Source organism: Vigna unguiculata, chromosome 10 (assembly GCF_004118075.2).
Source record: "Vigna unguiculata cultivar IT97K-499-35 chromosome 10, ASM411807v1, whole genome shotgun sequence".
NCBI lineage: Eukaryota > Viridiplantae > Streptophyta > Magnoliopsida > Fabales > Fabaceae > Vigna > Vigna unguiculata.
Window position 1 is genome coordinate 38,494,310 of NC_040288.1, and position 19,647 is coordinate 38,513,956.

Consider the following 19,647-nt stretch of genomic DNA (forward strand, 5'->3'; position numbering starts at 1 on the left):
AAACTCTAATATTGCTTTTAGTTTTATTTTTTCTTTGTTATTAGCTTTTTCCTCTAATTAAGATTGGCTTTTAATGAAGCTTTTTGAAGCTTTTTAATTTTGAGGTTTTTCCTCTAATTCAACATCACTCCTAAATCTTATGGCTTACAGCTATTTTAGGAAAAATAGTTTAGTTTGCATAGGTTTTAAGGGGATATTATACCATATTTAATTTTTAAAAGCCCAATATGTCTATACAATTTTTTTCTATTTTAATTAACTTTTTTGGACATAAGGTCTAAAACATTATTCAAATAATTTAGTTATTGATGCAACTTTTTTATATATTTTTTGTTAACAACTTATTTTTCACCACCTATATCTTTAAAAGGTTAGGTTGTTCCTACTACTAAATATTTTACTAGTATTCTTTTTCCTAAAAGGATTATATATTTTTATTATTTTATTGATCAAAGTTTTCTAAAATGATTATTTTTTTCCTATAAACGATGACACTTATCTGTAATTTTATTGTTCAGAGTTTTCCAAAGTGTTAATTTTTTTTTTCTAAAGAGATTATTCTTTTCTATTATTAATTGGTAGATTAAATTATTTATTATTTATTGTACAACAATCTAAAAAACCAGTCAAAGAATACATATTAGATTTCTTATCTTTATAAGTCTTAAGATTAAGAAAAACTATTTTTTTTGCCTTTGCTAAAATATGTCACAGAAGTATTTGTGAGATATTGGATAACTAAGCTAGAAAGTCCATTTTACAAGTCTCTTTATAAATGGACCTAAAATTCTTAATAATGAATTATCATGTCCTTTAAAAATAAAATTAAGGAACGGCATATCTGGTGAATATCTAAAGGATTATTATCTAAGATCTGATGAAATTTTACTTGCTACATTTGGGTGACTAACTTTTTTGGTAATGGACTTCCAGCCTTAAAATCATAATTAATTTTTTGTACCTAGTAGTAAATTAATGTATACAAGTTGAAATTCGAAAGAGTCAAATTCTTTCATCTAAAGTTTCATCAAAATATTTTATATTTAATTTTATCTTCAATATTATCACGTATTATTAAGATGAAACTTCAGATCTGATCAGAAAATAACACCATTAGTACCTACAGCCCTACATCTAAGTATTATCCATAGTTAAAATAATGCAAAATTTTTAAGATGCAGTGCCCGTTTCCTTTACTTCTGCTTCTCTTCAAGTCAAAGATGCACACTTCATAATTGATAAAAAACTATTATTTCAGGGGGTGGGGGTGGTGTTACAACACTTGGGTGGCAAAAAACATAGGAGCATTCAATCCTATGTTGCAAGAGCTATCATTATAAGAACCTTTGCTTTGGATGTATCATAAACTCTGGTCATTTTTCCAATCCACCAGGCAAATCAATGAAATCACAGGTAGTCTCCTATGACACATTATGTCTTCAGTGGTGCCTTCTTCTCTCTGTCAGATATCCGAGCAGGTGCATTGGAATGTGATTTAAATCTTCCCCTTCCTCCCTCTTCCTTTTCCTGAACAATATATAGATACATATATATTATATGCATACACAAACAGACATACATACATATACATATATATTATGTCACATTCAATCTCTGAACATCGCAGATATATGGGAGTAGCAATAACAGAATTTGAACAATGCTGATGCATCAGTCAGACAGCAGAAAACAGGATGAAGGGCGGCTTTTCTGACCTTTTTCTTAACAATTTGAACCACATCTTCGTCACGAAGATTATGACTAAGACCACAATGTTGTGGGTAGTGCCTTGCACTAGTGCCCCAGACCAGAACATACTTGACATCCTTCACCAAACTTCTGTGAATATGGTTGCAGAAATCTTCTACAGTGCAGCCTCCTCTATCCTGAAACATATTTTGCCAGAGAAAGTGACATCTCTATTATAGATTGTGGGATTAGAAAACATTGGAGCCAAATGTTTTCAAGCTAGTTTAAACAGAATAAGGGACAGATAAAGATAATGCAACATACAGCGGAAAGAACCACGGGATCAGAGAAATCTGGTTGCTGGCCTTGTGGTTTTGTGTAAACTCTAACCAGACCCATTTCATCCCACATCCTTGCAAGTAGTCTGTCTAAGTTCAGCTGAGAAAAAAATTTGTGTTAGAAACACTAAAAGGGTGAAGAAGAAAATAAAAACAGAATTGCTAAATGTTTACCCACCTTCAAATTGCAGCTAATGACAACAGAATTAGGTTGTCGAGCTAATCTGTCCACATCATCAATACCAATGACGTCTATCTTGTTGTATACATATACACACTTCATGTATTTTCGGTTTCCTTCAATGACATCTATGAGATCGTCCACTGTAGCATCCTCACGGAAAAGGACCTGAAAGTCAAATTGTCAGTTAACTCCCTTGACATACTTTGGTAATAGAAATTCAAGCTCAATGACATTATAGTAAATGTGGTAATTCACCAAAAAAAAAATAGTAATGGAAATTACAAAATTATCAACATGGTGGTTAATCAAGACTAGCCTACACAATCTGATAATTACAACTGCAAGATCATATTGTTCCATGATTACAGGTCCGCAGAAGGAATTGAAACTGCTATTACTTTAAAGCTTGAGGTATACCTCTGCATTGTGAATCTTGTACTCATGCAGGATCTGATAACACAGCTTCTCATCCACATGAGTCAAAGGCAAAGTGCTGTTGAATGAAATTCCTCCCGTCTTTTTCTTTTTAAAATATATCTGCCAAGAAACATAAAGCTCCAAATTAATGAGAGAATGACGACAAAAACATAAAAATTCAACATGGTCCTATATGCTGCATACAATACATGCTTCATGACACATCCCAACATATTGGCACACAATCTTACCTGAGGGGGTCTCTTGTTTAATCTCAAGCCCACCGCTTCCAGCTCTCTGGTCAATATTTGCCTATGACCCTCACTCTGACACATTGGAAACATAAAAATTAAAGGTCATGGCTTGAAAATTGAAAGTTTTGAATTTCAAATTTAAATATAATTAATCTATCTAAACGTGACTGAATCAATTTTGCATGCAACATTAATTCATAGTGAGCAGACACACGAGCATTGTGGTATGCAGCGGTACCCTTTGCATGGTAGGAGGCCTTTTAAAGGAATGAAAAGAAAAGAAAAAAGTTGAAAATATGTAGAACTAACATTTATTATTCACTTCGTGGAACACAGGGTAGGAAACACTATGCATTACTATCTGATGTAATAAGATGGCAGAGATGTGCTAATGAATATATATATGTACAAAGAAAAATTAAAAGTGGCAGTGGCAGTGCCAGTGAGAAAAATTGTATAATGAAAAAAACAACTAGTTTAGTTCCAGGAGAACCTGTTGGGTATTTTAAATGGTAATGTTTGAGCCAACACATGCCTAGCTACTTTTTATCTACAGCTGAAATAATAATTTACTAAATTGACCAACATATCATTTTATCAACTAGAAATACTAACGACATAAGAGAGAAAAACTGCATTAGAAAATGTAAAACGACACTTACTTTGGAAGCATCAAGAACCATCAACACTATGTCTGAAGATTTAGCAACCGCAATAACCTAAGAGCACATTCAGAAAACAAAAATCCTACAATGTTAATAACAAACCAAACAATACGTGAAAAGAATGTAGTGTCGTTATATAAATTTGAAGTGTAACTCAATTCAATAAAAAACACTGTGATATGAGAACTGCCCGAGTCATATCTCTGGTTAATGTATGTTGGGATTTTCAGAATTTTTGGAAATATGAGAGATATAAAAAATAAGAAATATGTTATATGGAGGAACTTGTTATTCATGTACTATATAGCCACCAGAGTCACCATCTCAGAAGCTGGTACCATAAAATGCTTCACCCAGCCTTTTGATCAACCCTCCACCACAGGTAGCATTTTCGAGACACTGACAGCCAATGGGCCACAATTAAGGAAGGTTAGGGGTGACTGCAATCAAGGCAACTTTCCAACACACACCAAAGGCTATAGACCTAAAGTGTGATAGTAGATCTAAACACAAGCTTTGATATCATCTTTAGATTAAGGACTATGTGTGTAATTCAACCACACAATTGGCTTGTAAGGTCAGGATAACCCAAGCCTTATAAACACTATAATAGCCATATCTCTAAATGTGGGATCTCAACCCCCTAGAGCTAACGTTTTTGATGTTGCAATTTCCTATGCTTCATTAAACCTTTCTTGACAGACCCTTTGTAGGTAATCCTTCCCTATACACTGGTAACCAATTCTAATAGGCTGCAAAAAAGTATACTCAGGGGTAATAGCAATTAAGACAACTCTCCAACACATCACATTCTGCTAAATAGACATTATATACCTCTGTTTGCTGCATTGGGAAATCTAACGGCAACACTACAAGCATGTTGATTACCAATGAAAGGAAAAAAGAAAAGAATAAAACACTACCCAATCCCTGGAATCATAGAAAACAGAAATACTAGTTTTACCTGTCTCCCTCGTCCCTTGCCTTCAGAAGCACCTTCAATAATTCCAGGAAGATCAAGTAACTGAATTTTAGTATCATTATAGTGTATAATCCCAGGAATACAGGTCAGAGTTGTGAACTCATAAGATGCAGCTTCAGAGTGTGTGCCCGTTAACATTGTCAAAAGAGTAGACTTCCCCACACTGGAGTATGGAAAGGCAAAAAATGGAAAGGGTTAGCACTAAGCAGTTTAACTAACCCAAATCAAGTGTAACCAGATGCCTAAACCACATATACACCCATCCAAATTACAATCATTCAAGGAAATGCAGCCCAATACAACTGTAACCAACTAGATAATGGTAGTAAATAAAATAAAATACATCAATTAGTAAAACTAAAGGCATAGGGTTACTTTAGAAGGAAAACCTTGGAAATCCAATCAGCGCAACACGTCCATGGCCAAATTTTGTAACTTCAAATCCTTCTCCGCCTCCACTAGAACCCTATCACAGAATTTGATAATAAGATAGTATACCACAACTTAAAAAAATATTTACCAACGAATAACAAGCTGTGGCAGACAAAACAACCATACACCTAGGTATTTCGAAATACATAAATAAGAGATTCACTAACCAGATCCCAAGTAAACGATTCACTAACCAGGTTCCAAGTACAGTAGTTATCATAGATCACAGTTGGTTAACATTGGAAGGAAGGGTACGTTTAAGTAAACTTTTTCATAAACACTTCTAGGAGAAGAAACTAAAAAGGAAAAATGAAAATACATATCTTCAAGGGCTAAAACTAACTTGTGCAAAACTTAATCAGTAGAAACTCTATCATATTAGCTTCTTCAAAAGTCTGATTATTAACTTATACATGGGCAAATTTTAACTTATAGAGAAGTCTATTTCATTTATTTTCATTTTTCCGCCTACTAGAAGTACCAAGGAAAAAATATATACTGACAAACCTAAAGAGGATTACAAAACAAGATCTCCTAAAGAAAGAAAAAGGAAAAACATAAGCAAACAAACTGAACCAAAAAATTTAAAAGGACGAATTGCTTAGTACATTGATAAGAAAAATTCAACTAAGAATTGATGTGCTAAGCTACCACGCAGATAGAAGTAAATAAAAAACTTGTACCACTCAAACGTCATGGGGAAGTTTCAGATAAAAGAATCCAGTATCACCTCTCCATCCATAAATACTATTTTCACACAAAAACAGAACATTACTATAAAATCTTAGTCTTGTTCTTCCTACTGATGACTTCAAAATGAATAGATAGGAAGAATTCTGGAATCCAGAAAAATTCATTGCTTGTTAAGAAAATGCAAGAATGGTGCAAACAAGACCAGAAAGGAAAGCCACCAATGGCCTCTCGCTAGGCATTTGTTACTGTTCTCTATTCTAAGCATGTATGCTAATGAAGTGATGAAAGCAGCATAAACTTCAGCAGCTCAAACAGTAAAACTAAAATAATAAAAGTATAGGCTATGTGCATTAATCTAGCAAAGGCTGAAATACAGTCATGACTCATGATATAAAATTGGACTACGAACTTTCCCTCCTTTTCTAATCTACAAATATAATAGACCTCACAAGCCAAAAATAAGTTAAATACCTAATATCTAATGCTAAAATGTATCAAATCAATATCATATTGTCTTGGGTTGTGAACCATATGAGGTGCAGCGCCACAATAACAGTAACTATAAAAACTTACTTTCGGAGGCTCCAATAATTGTGTCCTTAGTTTTGCTATCTTCGCCTTGAGCTGCCCAAGATGATACTCTGCACGATACAAAAATCAAAGTACATTCATAATCACGGAAATATTAAACACACGAAGACAACGTAACCCAAAATTAGACCACAATGCCAAAGAATTATTTAAAAAGGTAAGAGAAAAAACAAAACACCCAGAAAAAAAAAAAAAAAAAAAAAAAAAAAAAAAACACTCTCTTCGGGAATTCCACTAATCGAATGAAATCAGAGGGTACTAAATGAGCACCTGTGGCTTTGTTTTTCTGGGTCCGAGCCATTTCGGCTTCAATTTCTTTGATCTTCTCAATAATACCCATTTTTATTTTCCTGTAACTAACAAAAGAGTAATCAGCAAAGATAGAGCAGAAGAATCGAGAGAGAGAGGAAGCAAGGTACGATCTTAATTCACCGGAAAACACAGTCACAAGATGTCGAAAACCCCCAGAGAGAGAAGAGTAGGTCTGAGAAGAGAAGATTGAATAATTATTTCAGGCCCAGTTTTAACACCTTCTGATTGGGCCAATCTTTTTGTTTCAGAACTCTTCTCGGACCAAAGAACTTAAATATTTTACAGAAACAATTAGTTATGAACCATTGGCCATTTCTTTCTGCAACCGAATTATTTTATGTGCACCTCCCATGAGGTTAAAAGATCAAATTGCCCCTTACCGCTCTCACTCCTTACTATCGCACCTTGTGTGACATGTGTATATGTGGGGTATTATGAATAAACTTAAGATATCAGAGACTATATAATTTGGAAGTGGAGTTTTAAATTACATGATACAAAAGTTAAAATAACATGATTTTGAATTTTTTTATAAATTAATGACTTTTATATTACATAATTCAAAAATTATTTTTACATAATTATAAAATAAAATAGGAATTTTTATATTTATGGGACTCAGAATCTTATCTTATGACAAAGAAGAAAGTAGAAAATTGTTGTGTATTTTGTTTCAAGTATAATCTTAATAATATATATTTAATTCTCCTGACTTTTCGTTTTTTAAATTTTTTGTGATGTTGCTTTTATAATTTAGAAAAAGGAAGAATATATAATATTGAGTTAAAATAAAAATTGTATCAAAGTACTTATCCGATAATTTTATTTTTTTTACTTTGTATTGATTAGATAAAATAAAACAAATATATATTTTATAATATATTTTTTTGGAGAGCAAATCATGCTAAACTAATTAATTTGAAATTTAAAATAAATAAAAATATTGATTAAAGCTATTAAAAATGATCAAATATAACCTTTTATATATATATATATATATATATATATATATATATATATATATATATATATATATATATATATATATATATATATAAAGAGGTGTTTTTGATAGTTGTACTTAAGTTTTGATAATCTTTCAACTTCATAAGCTATTTCTATAAAATATGTGGATTTGGTGCTATTGTTTGAATGGACTTTCATACTTTTAGTCACAGTCAATGAGAATATCATCAAAAAACAAAAAAACTTAGTGATGTTAATTAATAACGACTTTTTAGTAACAATTTAAAATTGTTGCCATTTATTTACATTACAATTTCAAGTCAATTTAAACAAAGAATAAATTGTATCAACTTTAAAAATGTAATCTAAAACTGAACCATTTATTAATAATGCAACCGCAATTAAACAAAATGAATAGGACAAAAAATAATTAAGCATAAATATAATGTTCTGGCAATATATGCTAAAATATCAAGTAATTTTATAAAAAACATAAATGGACTTTAAATAATATTTATAACAATCTACAATCTTATCGGAGAAGACAATCTATGACTAGATGTTGAGAATATATTCTAATTAATTATTATAAAAATCTGTCTTATAAATTTCACAGTTTATAAATTCTTATAAAACAAAGGACAACAATTTTTTCCATATTGTATGTCAGCTTTCGAGATTCATTAGCAGCATTAGAACAGATTCTAACTAAAATTAAGGTATATAACTAAGACCAAAATTTACAACCATGAAAACATCGAGAACAAAAAACTGACATCATTCTATTCAACGTTTGAAGGCATAAAACATCTAATCAATCTCCTCTCAACTGTCTACAAGATTGCATCTACTCTCTCTAACCTTCCAAGAAAGGATTGGTCTAACAAAGTGCAGAAATGAGTTAAAAAAAGAAAAAGAAAAATTGCTTCCTGATAAGAAGTTTGGTATTTATTTACAAGTAGCCTGATCTATCTTCATGCACACTCCCTGCACCAGCTGCTACCTTGTTTGAGCTGATGTTTGGAGGAACCTGAGAATTCATCTCAGCAAGCTCTCTTACACGTAGTAAAATTTTCTCAGGAATTGGAGCCGTACCATGCTTCCGCGAATTTATCTATAACATCAAAATATAAGTCTTCATAATAATAGTAGCTGAACTATAACTTAAAACTTTCTATTTTTCAACTGTAATAATTCCCACTTCAGCTGAAGTGGGAATTGAAGACTCATGAATTTGCAGCCTCCAAAAGCATGCAGCTGAACAGCATTACACAAACATTAATGGCATGATGGCATCACAACTGTCAAGCATGCATGCTAATAGAGGAGGAATTTGGATTCTAAGTTGTTTCTTTCTGTGTTCCTCTGTTATATTTTTAAAATACACTGATGAACACTTATTTTGATGTTTTAAAATATACTAAAAAGAATTTTAATATACCAGATCAGTGTATTTTTAATGCTGAGCAAAGGACAGCACCAAAAAACCCAATAGATAATCTAGTCTGATAGAGTTCTACACATGCATAGGCATAAGATATGAGGTTGAAGAAGAAACCATAGTTAACCCACCTCCACAAGATCAAATTAAAATTACTGTCATAAAGTCTTACCCCCTCATCAGCAGGTGCAGGTGTCATTGCAAAGCTAGCTTTCAGCAAATTCCTCCACTTGTCCTACAAGGTAAATAAAATGTGTTCAATGTGTGAATGCACAAATACAAAAAATAGCCTTGCATTTACTTTACCAACTTTAACATCATGATCAGAAGTGCACATGAGATGGCTTACAACTGGACTTTAAAAGGATTACCTTAAGATCAACAGATGTCCGATATGAGTATGATGCAAAGGAGAGGCGTTTGATTTCAGACCACCTCCCTGCTCCACACCTTGACACACCTTCAACCAACTTTATGACCTCAACAAGAGTCCATGCCCTATGATGCTTCCTCCTCATTCCTCCTTTTGCAGTTGGAACAGTAACTATGTTGTCATCTGAAGTATGGCCAGGTGGATCTGCCCTTTTTGGCCTCAATTCCTGCCGTGGTTCAATTGTGCCTATTACTGGACTCTGCTTCTCTTGCTCAGGTTCAGAAGAAGACTATCAAATCCACCCCACACAACAGAGCATAAAGATGTTATGCAGAGAATAAAATACCGAAACAATGTCATACAAAAGAAGTCAGTCATCTCTTTTTCAAGGTCAGCCTTGTGAAAACTTGAACAGTTGATTAAACAAATGCTTCAATTGCATGTCATGTAACAATCCCACATCAAGGAAGCACTAGACTGACCAAAAATGAAAACAGGAAGAAAAATGGAGACATTTTATAGTAATCATAATTGCCACCATCTTGGGTTCAAGCATTCAAGAAATGAAATATACATAAGCAAAATAAGCAACAAATATGAGAATCCATAAACATTTTAAAAATATAAAATTAGAAGTTGACAAAATCAACACATAAGCAATTTCTCCAGGTGCTAATTTATCAACTCCTATGAGTTAGCTAATTACTGACCCTTTTATGGTGTTATAATTCTACTTCATCTCCTTCCTATAAAATTCATCATTCTTGTCGTAATGAATTTTTTGTGTTCCAACAAATAAAAGTAAATTATACTTTCAACAAATAGTGGAGGCTAAGTTGCTCTTACTGGTTGATGAAACTTAGCAGGCATCCTAGGCTTGAAAACTTTATCTGGAATCTCACCAAGAGCATCAGAACTGTGCTCAATGAGCTTATTACTCAATTTTGCAGTCTCACTCGTGGCAGCTGGATGGAATTTCTGAAAAAAAAAAGAGCGTAATTGTTTTCTGATTGTCAGAAAATTAAAGCACTTCCCAAAACAACCATAACAAGATAATTTCCAGAACTGTTGACAAACTTGCACTGGAAAAATGCAGCAGGAGTAGAAAGGCAACATTGGAAAATCATGTAGCAAAGAGACATTTCCTAGGCATGCTATCACACACATCAAAAGGCCTGATAAGAAGCCTTTTTTCTTCGACATGAAAAAAAAAGGAAGAAAAGGCAAAAAAATTATGCATTATGATCCAACTCAAACAAAAAGATACATCTAACTTGCTGAATTACTTTCTTTAACTTAAGTAGAACAGGAAAGTTTGTGTTAAAATATTTCAATAATATAGTTGAATCTCATAGAATAATTTAGAACATCTTCAATGATCTCTCATAGAAAAGGTTTCGCAATTACATAATTTGTTTCCTATTTTGATTAACGAGGTGTCTAGATCCAGTGTAATGGCCTAACTTTTTTGAACTTCTTCAAAGCAGAAGTTCCTCCAATAAGCTACAATACAAACCCCAACTTTTAGTCGTTTTTCACTTGAGTAAAAAGCACTTATTTTTACCAGTTTTCATAAAAGTAGAAAACGGGAACAAGATAGAATCATGATTTACTGAGAGGGGTAAGCTTAATATACAAGCAGGAAACAGTATCACATACCATAAGAGATGCCATATCTTTCCTTGGACGACTTCTCCGAATCCAAGACACACAAGGAATTTCGACATCAGATCCTCCGAGAGAGTCGAACCTCATGCCACATGTTCTCACCTCTGAAAAAGTATTTCTAGCAGGCCTGACATGTGATGTTGAAGAAACATGTCCAAGTTCCATGGTTTTATAAGAAATTGGCAACCTAGGATTGTGCTCTCTAGATTCGTTTTCAGAGAGCTCTTCAATATATCTCTTTGTAGGTCTCCGAACTCTTTTTGCAGCTCTTTGTTCTGTCTGATTAGTCATATCATCCAATCCATATTCTGTATTTTGATTTCTCAATCTTATTTCAGAAACAACTTGGTTATCATCAATTCCACAAGCATTTACAGCAGACAAATCCTTAAAGTTGATATCCTCTTCTTCAGTCATATTTTCAGAAGAAATTAAGGACGCAACATTCATATTTCCAGAACTTTCTTCAACAAATTTTTTGACTATTTTGTTATCTTTAATAACGAAAGTTGTTGCTGAAACATCACATGAGTTGGTTAAACTCATGGCAATCCTCCTTTTCAGCCACTGTTTATCTTTCACAGTAGTTTCTCGACCAAAAGTTACCTTAAACAGTTCATGAAGTTCTCTGATTGATAGCTTGTCCAAGCATATTTCTCCATCTGACATTGAAAGGTCAGGCTTCAAATTGGAATGGACAGCAGAAGCAGATGACCCACTTTCTATTACTCCTTCTGAAGGTCTAGAACACTGATCCATACTCCCAGATTGATTGCTATGAGTATAATTTAAACTCGATGCTATAGAAGGAATTTCCTGGTAGGGAATTTCAGATTGAACCTTCCCATCCATGACAAGACATTTATCAGCTGAACACTGGCTGTCTACATTTACATGAGAATGAACAGGTGATCCACATGATATGCGTTGTTTCTCCTCTTCTTTGACCTTTTGCAAAATCTGCTCAATGTACTACAAGAAATTTTAGAGGTCAAGAAGGACCCCTTGGAAACAAAATATTGAAAATGCCACAACGTGCAGCAATGATCCAGGGAAGGGGGACCATACACTATTAAGAAAATATGGGGCAATTAATCACTTCCTAGATGAAAACCACATACAATATTGTAAAGGATAAAAAAAATCAAAGCTAAGAAACTCACGTGGAAAGTTAAATCCAAACAAGAGCATTTCGTCATGATTAGGAAAAAAAACTAATGCCCCACGAAACCTATTGTAACTTTCTTCTTCAGTCCAAGACGAAAATGTTGCAAACTTGCAATGTACATAAACATATCCAAGCATAAATGTTTGCCATAGTTCTACCAATCTAAACTGTCATCAATTATTCAATGCAATAATTCTTAATTGGAAAGACCTAAGTCAGTTGTTAGCATATGTAGAGACACATTATTTAAGCTACATCTTACTGCATTACACATACAAGGTAAATTTGTGAGTTTCTTTACTTTTTTGATAGAGGAAGAAATGTTATCAGTTAATAATGAAGACAATTACAACAGGAAAAAGAACGCATTACTGCATGATTAACATGAGTGAAGGAGAATCTAGGAACTAATATTATCCTCAGAATCAGAATATGCATGCCTTAACTACAGATATATAAAAGGATTGCAATATCTGAGAATACATCTCAGACCCACCACAACTACTCTAAAGAAAGCGCAAATGTATTTATACCAGGAAAAAACTTGCCATGATGACTAAACAAATATTTAAAGCTCATTTAAGTAATTAATATGCCATCACTTGATTTCATAATTAACAACAGATATAAAACACAAAACATATTTATTAAGCATGCTGTAACAAGAAGAAAATACCATGTTGGACATACCAACTTTTTAATGTATTCAAACAGAATAACCATATAGATCAAAGCACAGTTTGACAATTTAGTTTTTCTTTCCCTAAGATTGAAATCCTTAGAGAGAAGGAGGAAAGGAACGAGAAAAAACAAAAGAGATCCAATTACCTGTAATTTTGCATTTAGTTTCCCCAAATCAGCCTCTGTGGAGCCTAATTGTGAAACACCAAAGCATTAGCAGAAAGAAATAAGAGAAAAAAAAAATTGAAAGGGAAAGGAATAGGTTAACAATCATGGCATTTGCCTAAACTTTTAAAAAAGTATGACCATATAACTAACGAGAACATCAAGAGTTCATCAACATTTTAAATTAGATGATAGGCATTATACCCTTTAAAGTTACAAACAAGCTAATAATTTCAGGGAAGAATAACAAGAACGCATTTACTGGAAAAAAAAAAAAAAAAAAAAACTTAGAGGAATGTCATAGTGAAAACAAAGTCTCAAGCCTTCAACAGCTTTACTCCCAGAAATCATTGACCCTAAATTAAGCATTTTAAAAACAGAGACTGTTTATAAAAATAAAAAACCCGAAGACATCAACACAAATTTTGGTCTAGAGAACAACTAAAAACTAAATAAATAGATAACACTCAAATCCATTCAGAAGAGATAAAGCTGCAGTAAAACAGCCAAGAAATCCCATGATATAGTCTGATGTAACCACTAGTACAGATGTCATTGCTTTGACGTGGCATTTAACATGTTGAGAAGTAATTGTAACCAAGAAAGATCGAGTACGCACCTTCCGAGCACTCCAACCGAAGCTTCCCAGAAGATGATCTTTCAATCGATATGCATTCTAAACTCTGTCCAGTGTCAGCAACAACATGCATTTCACTGTTTTCATACTCAAGAAAATCCCCACCTCCATTACTTCATCATCTGTTGCAGGCACTAACCTTCCATCACCTTCAACCTAAAGATTATATCAGATGGACAACTGGTTGAATTATGAATATAGCCTGAACAAAAGTACAAATCACAAAAGAAAACGTAGAACCAAATAATAAAATGTTTACTAATGAATAAACTTGCCCTTTACTTTGATCTAATCAAACTAAATGTTAACACAAAGTCGCATTCCATTTCAACTTTCTACATTTTCTTTTCAGCCATTACAGAAGATTATGGAAAGTGAGGTAATTTCTTTACATAAAAAAGAAGTGATCAAAGGAAAGTAATTTATGGAACAACTACGCTACAAAAGATAGATGGGAAACCGTCAGGAATTGTGTTAATTTGAAGTGGAGATCGCTGGCCATTTCTGGAAAAGACAAAAAGGTATCGAGGTATTATAGATGCTATAGCAAATAATAGGCAATAAAAAAGTGATTCAGGTAGAACAACAATCACTCATAAAAGGTGTACATATAGGGTTGCCACAAAAAATCCACCTTTGAATAAATCGAAGACAGGCCATATATTAAAACACTTCCGGGACAATGTTTAGGTTTTTAGTCTAATAAACAGGTTAATTACAAGGCTAAAAAATAGTCTTACAACTCTTAAAAGCGTTCCAGTCCGCTAAAAACACTAAGGTTCCATGGCAACGCATTCCATCTTGATTTGTTGTCATCAAAGCATTAAACACAAAGACCTTAAACACTTGCATACCCAAATGAGAAATTAAAAATTTAATAAAAAGTTAAACATCTACCCGAACAAGCTTGTATACAATTGGGTTAGAAATTTGCTTCGGTGAAGACAGAGCAGAACTGCTTCTGTCCAGCCCACTGTCTTCAAACTTCCCGTCATCATTATCCTCAATTCCAACCACAGTTTCCATGAAGTATCAAGCACATGCACCTCAAATACACAAACTGCAAAACCAAAAAAGAGAAAGACAACAAGTTACTGAAAAATTCACCATTTGAAGAAATCAACTCAAACCCAGATAACATAAACTGAAAATTTCCGCAGTAAACACCTTAAACCTTTAAAAATCAAAACTTTAGAAAAATAAACCGTGCCCCAGAAGATAAAACAACCAATTAAACACACACGAACGCACACACAACAGAAATGAGACCCCAAATTACTAACACCACAAAATATTTCTCAAACAAAGAAATGCACAATTGGGGTAAGTGAAAAACTAAATTAAAAGCAACCCACGCGATAAAAATTAGAAATTGGACTCACCATAGGGTAGAGATGACTCAGTAACTGAAGCAGCAAAACCTCACTCAGTAAACGAGTTGAAAACCACCGGATTGAATCCTCTTCGAGGAATCGTCTCTCAGAAACTTCTTGGATAAGTAAAAGAGAGATGAAATTGAACACAGTGGATTGGTTTTTTTCTTTTTTAATTGGAATATTATTTAATTTAATTTCGCAATTAATTGTGTGCGTTGAGAGAGAAAGAGAGAGTGGAGAGTGGTGGTATGTGTGTGGGTTTAGGTTTGCTTTTCGATCACGCTGTGGTGAGTTAGTGAGTGAGTTGAGTTTCGGATTCCAAAATTGTTTTGTGAAATGAATTGAATTGGGAATGTAGAATCCGGATTTTTATTTCGCTTTGGACTCTCTCTGTCTCTGCGTCTGTCTCTACACAACTCTCAAAAAACATATCTTGGTAAAGTTGATTTCGTTTTTGGACGAAAAAAATGGTTTCTTTCGTTGTTTATCAACCCATAGTTTTCCACTTTTTTTGTTCATTTATGTGTTCAGTCTTAAACAATTTCATTTCCTTCCCATTGAAACTAAGACTAAAACATATTTTACAGATCTTGAATATGATTTCTGTCATTATAAGGGACCTCATATATACAACTTAGTATTTTTTTATGTTAATTAATGTCAGGTTTAAAGAAATACGCATGAAGATTAAAGTTACGAATTGTAATGATTAAATTTAAATTATATTTTGTAATATCTATATAAACTAAAAACTGTGTAATTATTTTCAAAACATATTAACTTTGAATTTTTTTTATATGGACTGTTCTGGTATTTTTGGTTTCTTTTCACTATCACAGCAATGTCAATTAAATATTCAAATGGTCTAATAAATTGTGTTTTGTACTGTTATTTAAATTTGAATATATCCATATTTGTATTATATTATTATAATTATATTATTAGTTCCCAATACTTTCTTTTTTCGTTCAAAGAGCAATTTAAAAAAAAAAAAGGTTAAATTATGGTAACCGTTCTCATTTTATTTGACTATCAATATTTTTCTTTTGGCTTATTCATTACACTCAGTAAATCATGGTAATGCGCATTCATTACACTCAGTAAAGAAATAACATAAATGGCGAAAAGTAAAAAAAAAAAAAAAGGAATATTCTTGTTAAGGTACTCCAGCCGTGAATATAAGCATTAATATAGTGTTTACCGTTATTGTGAAATATAATATATAATTAATTTAAAATATAATAATAAATAAGAAATGATTGCTACAAAAATTAATAGTTATATATAAACAAATACAGATACATTACTTTATTTCTTATGTTTATGAGACTACCATACAAAAGATATATTATTAAATAAATTTACTATTTCACACTCAAGTACACTTATAATGTTATATAACTTTTACTTCTGTATTATTAATTATTTATAATAATATATAAAGGAAATTTCTCTTTTTTGTCTACGTTTCAAAATATCAATTTTATCTTTTAAATATTATAATTTATTAAATTTTTAAAAATTGACAGTTATTTTTACAAATTTTTTATAAAATCGGTTATTTTTACTTTTTATATTCTTCTTTATTTATTAATGGTTAAAAATTTCATATGTTATGATATATTTCACTTTATTTTTAATAAATACAATTTTAATTTATATATTAATTTAATAACATTATAATATTATTATCTATTAATATAATATCATATATATTTAAAAAATAAAGGCGCAACGCACGATAATACCTGTGTTTACATCCGATATTATATAATTGGGATTCTCTTTATAGTGACTTTCATATAAAGTATAATGAATAAGACGTTAGAGTTTAAATGATTAATAAATTTGTCGTTTATAATAATTTTTATCTGTTTTAAGTATAATGGTGAGAAAATGTAGGTATATAAATCATATTATTTATTGCATGAACAATAATGTGAATCAAATTATTTTTACTTTGTTGTCTTCAAAATGGTATAAAAAATTAGTTAACCTGAATATTTGAGTAAACAAAAAACCATAAAAATTGAATTTTAATAATAATAATAATAATAATAATAATAATAACACATCTTTCTAAATTATATAAATAGTACCGAATATAAATTTACATATTAATAACAATGTACACATCTATAATAATAATTTAACATATTAAAAAATAGTACAAGTATTAATTTATTAAATATATGTTAAGATTTGAAAGTTTATGTCTATATTTATATATATATATATATATATATATATATATTATTTAATTATGTATATATGTAATACTTAGTGATTTTTTTAAGTTTCTTCCTTTATTTTAAATAAATTATTTTCAATCGTTTTAAATTTAATAAAATAGTTAAAAATGAATTTTTATTTACTTTTAATTATAAAATTTATTTAAAACTGATAACCTGTACTACTTTTAAAAGGTATATATATATATATATATATATATATATATATATATATATATATATATATATAAAGAAATTCCTTTATTTTAGTGTGCATATATATTTTTCAAATTTATCTTATATGCATTTTTAAAAATTAAAATAATTATTTAACAATTTACCAATTCTAAATTAATTCTTTTTTTTCAACTTAACATCTTTCTAAATTTATATTTTTTAAATTATAAAACAATTATTAAAATAAATATAAATTATTAAAAATAACATTATAAAAATATTCATATTTAATTTTATATTTATAATAATAATAATAATTTTATTACTTTCTACTGATATAAAGAAGAAGTCAACACGCACGCATTTTTTTCACTAATATAATTGAATCTAAGTAATCATGTAACGATATTAATATAAACATGTAAAAAAACTGACTAATTTCATATATGTTTCAATAATTATATAATTGGCTTAAATAGTAGTTTGGTCATAGTTTTCGTTCGTTTTTTTTTAATGTGGTTCTACTTTTGATTTTTTTTCAATTTAGTCATAATATTGATAAATTTTTTTCAATTTGGTCATTTTTGCTAACACCGTTAAAATAGTTAACGGATGTGAACAGTAACTGCTACGTGTCATTTTGTAATTTTTTGTAATTTTTTTATTTTTTTTAAATGTACACGTGTCAAACTCATATCATGACACGTGTCATTTTTTGTGATTTTTTATTTTATTTTATTTTTTATTTTTTTAAATTTTTTTAAATTTAATTTTTTTAATTAAAAAAATTCACGTGTCAAGCTAATATCATGCCACATGTCAAAATCAGATTTTTATATTCAATTTGGTCATAATATTCGTTATTTGTTTTTAATTTGGTCCTAGTTTTTTTTTTAATTTAGTATTTTTGTTTCTCTCCAAATTGAGACAAAATATAATTTGTATATAAATGTTATATTGATATTCTTATTAAAATACATATTTTTATTAAATATTTTTAATTTAAAATTAGAGTTGGTTTAAAATTAAATATTTTAACCTCTTAAAATTTGAAATTAATGGTGTTATTGTTTTTTTTCGTTTTAATTTTAAACTAACTCTAATTCTAAATTAAAAATATTTAATAAAAATATGCATTTTAATATATACAAATTAAATTTTGTCTCAATTTGAAGAGGAACAAAAATATTAAATTTTAAATAAAAAATAGGACCAAATTGAAAACAATTAACGAATATAGAAACCAAATTGAATATAAAAAACTGACTCTGAGACGTGACATGATATTAGCTTAACACGTGAATTTTTTTTAAATTAAAAAAAGTAAAAAAAATTAAAAAAATTAAAAAATTACAAAAATTACAAAAATGACACGTGTCATGATATGGGCTTGACATGTGTACATTTTAAAAAAAATTAAAAAAAAAATTAAAAAAAAACACAAAATGACACGTGGCGGTTACTGTTCATATCCGTTAACTATTTTAACGGTGTTAGCAAAAATGACCAAATTGAAAAAAAATTTACCAATATTAGGATCAAATTGAAAAAAAAATCAAAAGTAGGACCAGATTAAAAAAAACGAACAAAAACTAGAACCAAACTACTATTAAGCCTTATATTATATAATAGTCAAGAAAAGTCAAACAAATGTTGATATAGCCCATAAGAGCTAATGATTATAATTATAATTATAATTATAATTATATATATATATATATACGAATTTAAAGTTATATTAAAAAAATTAATTTTCAATAATTGAACTTAAATCCCTTTATTATCCTATGATTGTATAATTTTACTCTCAATTTAACGTAAATTAGTGACCTAATATCTAGATGGCCACATATAAGTGGAAGTACACTAATTCCGGTAAAATTTAGACGAATTTTAAATACGATCTTCGTTGAAAAAACAAATATAACTTCAAGAAAATACCTTTTTATTGAAAAAAATTAGTTGATAAAACAATATTTATTGAATGATTTAATTAACAAAAAACAAAAATCATCGATAAAACAAAATTTATCAATAAATTTTAAAATTATAATTACTAGTGAAAAAATTTGGTGGTAATAAAATTTTAGTAAAGTCTATTATTAATTTAAATATTTTATTATTGATAAATATTTTTATCACTAAAATAGCTCTAAAATTATTCCAAAATTATTGTTTTATATTTTGACCATATCGTAATAAAATTT

General features: G+C 30.2%; 1 protein-coding gene and 1 pseudogene across 2 annotated transcripts; both read right to left on the minus strand.

Moving 5' to 3' along the window:
• Nucleotides 1-1,167: 1,167 nt before the first annotated feature.
• Nucleotides 1,168-6,800, minus strand: LOC114165036 (developmentally-regulated G-protein 2). 2 transcript variants are annotated; one of them, XM_028049661.1, is made up of 12 exons: nt 6,678-6,800; nt 6,516-6,601; nt 6,228-6,295; nt 4,919-4,995; nt 4,512-4,692; nt 3,545-3,601; nt 2,880-2,954; nt 2,629-2,748; nt 2,206-2,376; nt 2,014-2,127; nt 1,716-1,886; nt 1,168-1,527 (listed from the first exon to the last, which is right to left on the minus strand). In XM_028049661.1, exons 2-12 carry the CDS (start codon nt 6,583-6,585, stop codon nt 1,432-1,434), a joined length of 1,200 nt encoding a protein of 399 aa, XP_027905462.1. In that variant the 5' UTR covers nt 6,586-6,601; nt 6,678-6,800; the 3' UTR covers nt 1,168-1,431. The 2 variants fall into 2 exon arrangements, with proteins under 2 accessions (XP_027905462.1, XP_027905461.1); XM_028049660.1 differs by having other exon boundaries at nt 6,516-6,595; nt 6,678-6,781.
• Nucleotides 6,801-8,228: 1,428 nt separating this feature from the next.
• On the minus strand, nt 8,229-15,376 carry LOC114166156 (annotated as a pseudogene).
• Nucleotides 15,377-19,647: the final 4,271 nt, after the last annotated feature.

Coding starts and splice junctions, on each gene's coding strand:
- LOC114165036 (XM_028049661.1), bottom strand. CDS start 6,585: ATGGGTATTATTGAGAAGATCAAAGAAATTGAAGCCGAAATGGCTCGG. Junction 2,128..2,205: donor TCATTAGCTGCAATTTGAAG/GTGGGTAAACAT, acceptor TTTTTTTCTCAG/CTGAACTTAGACAGACTACT. Junction 1,887..2,013: donor ATCCCGTGGTTCTTTCCGCT/GTATGTTGCATT, acceptor AATATGTTTCAG/GATAGAGGAGGCTGCACTGT.